The sequence below is a fragment of the Miscanthus floridulus genome, chromosome 10, assembly GCF_019320115.1.
Source record: "Miscanthus floridulus cultivar M001 chromosome 10, ASM1932011v1, whole genome shotgun sequence".
NCBI lineage: Eukaryota > Viridiplantae > Streptophyta > Magnoliopsida > Poales > Poaceae > Miscanthus > Miscanthus floridulus.
Window position 1 is genome coordinate 100537021 of NC_089589.1, and position 2285 is coordinate 100539305.

General features: G+C 43.9%; 1 protein-coding gene across 1 annotated transcript; it reads left to right on the forward strand.

Annotated features, from left to right (window-relative positions):
* Positions 1 to 1317: 1317 nt before the first annotated feature.
* Positions 1318 to 1668, forward strand: LOC136489139 (uncharacterized). The gene has a single exon (XM_066485856.1). It carries the CDS (start codon positions 1318 to 1320, stop codon positions 1666 to 1668), a length of 351 nt encoding a protein of 116 aa, XP_066341953.1.
* The last annotated feature ends 617 nt before the right edge of the window (positions 1669 to 2285 follow it).

Below are 2285 nucleotides of genomic sequence, written 5' to 3' on the forward strand. Positions count from 1 at the left end.
GATCTATTTGAAATCTTATCAAACAAGCTTTCCATCAAGTGCTCATTGACCTCGATCGCACTCCGGATGGATGAGTTATGGCCTTCCCAATGAGGCACTGTCGGACTGCCGACAAACCGAAAGTTTAACTTTGATGAACTTCCATTATGAAACACATTTGAACCTACAATCAAATAGTGACATGTACATGTGGAACCAAGTGAATTATAACCAAAGCCACTATGCAAATGTAGGAACGAGCGCACCTTATAATCATTGTTTGTATCCGAAGGTGTCATGTCCTCATCAGTTCTTTACATGTCGATCCGTAGGGTTAGGGACTCGAGGGAATTTGGGTAGTTTCTGTATATGCAAGCGTGGAGCTTGGGTATGGAGAGACAGGTGCATGCATTGTCCTTCTCTTCGGTGGAGGGGTAGGCGGCAGGTCGTGATAACCCTATCCGTCCTTCGTAATCCCCCACGTTTGTTTAGGGTGTACGAGTCTAAATTGTCACATGAGGTTGCTAGCGGACAAGTACTCGGTGGCCTCCTGACCTACTTCACACTTAGCCCTAATATTAATTATGTAATTTATATGATTGTTAACTAATCTTTGTATGACTACACTAGATCAATGCTGGCTCGACTTAGGATTATTCTTTTATCCTTTCTTTTCTATTTTATCCTTTGATGAATCCCAAGTGTGTGTCCACTATCTTGGAATTACTATTCTTACCCCTGTTATAAGCATTGGTGTACTTGCGAGCATTATTATTTAAGTTCATATCCATACTAGACTCTTAATCAAATGCCAATGGGAAAATATAAATAACAATACCCTGGACACTTCCGGGTGAAATGCTACAATGATAGCTCCGTGTGCTTGCGGATAAATATCTAAAATTGTTAAGGAACTATCAAGGCTATATCTTAGTAACATGGCTACACATTAGTTATGTTGCTAAGAACTACCAACAAGGTATTTCTGGCGCCATTGTTGAGGATGGATTCAAACCCCGTACTTAGTAGTGACATTAAGAAATACAAACAAGCATTTCTGGCGCCATTGCCGGGGAAATCATATTGATTAACGAATCTAGTAGGACATGTTCATGACAATATGCATGTAAGGTAGCCATTGTTTATGTAGGGTAACTTTGCTTGTTTTCTCCTATTGTGGATGAAAATAGGATAGTGTATGACTGGTTACAAACTACCAGAAAACTGCATCGAAAATCTAGTGGCACTCCTAAGGAAGAAACAGTATTGTACCGCTTCTTCTTCTGCTACTCCTCCGATAGTCAAACCAGTCACCCCACACCATTCGCTACTCCAATCATGGCCAAGACCCTCCGAGACTACTCCACCCCTGCTCTTGCCAACATGCCCATTGGGCTCGCTGTCAGCATTGGGGATGGGAACTTTGAGCTCTGCACTAGCCCCATCATGATGGTGCAGGCAAACCAATTCCATGGCTTGCCAAGCGAGGACATGAACGTGCATCTCCAACACTTCCTCGAGTTGTGCGACACGATCGTCATCAAGGACGTCGCACATAGGAGCATTAGGCTCCGCTTGTTTCCCTTCTTCCTCTTAGGGAAGGCGAAGCAGTGGTTTCAAAAGGAAAAGGATGATGTCAAGACATGGGACAAAATGTTCTGCGGCGTTCCTCGCCAAGTTCTTCCCTAGGGCAAAACCAATGCCCTAAGGGGATGAATTTCAAACTTTGAGCAAAACTCCATGGAGACCACTCTCGAGGGATGGGAAAGGCTGTAGGACTACATCCAAGCATGCCCGCACCAAGGGATTGAAAACTGGTTAGTGCTCCAAAATTGTTATGATGGATTACTACCCATGTCTAGGGCCACCTCAATGCTGCTGCTGGAGGCGCTTTCCTTTCCCTCATGATTGATGGAGCCATGGCTGTCATTAAAAAATAGTGTCAAATCAAAGCTGGGGGGAGGAAAGGAAAACACCAAAAGTAATGCATAGCATGAAGGAGACGGACATGCTTTTGGTAAAAAATAGATTTATTGATGAAAAGACTAGATGAACGGGCCCAAGATAAAGAAGCCATGATGGGCACCGTCCAAGCCATGGACTCACACATGACGTGTGAGATCTGTGGAAATGTTGGCCATTCGGGGAATGATTGCCCCAAAACCCATCAAGAAGCTGCCTGCAGCAACAATGGGTTTCGCCATCTAGGTACTAACGGGTGGAGCAACCAATCCCGCCCGCAAGGTAATTCGAACTTCAACTCCAATTATAATTTGAATCAACCTTCCTTCAAAGAATTGGTTTTA

Excerpts from the sequence above, each read along its gene's own strand:
- LOC136489139 (XM_066485856.1), top strand. The coding sequence starts at position 1,318 with ATGGCCAAGACCCTCCGAGACTACTCCACCCCTGCTCTTGCCAACATG.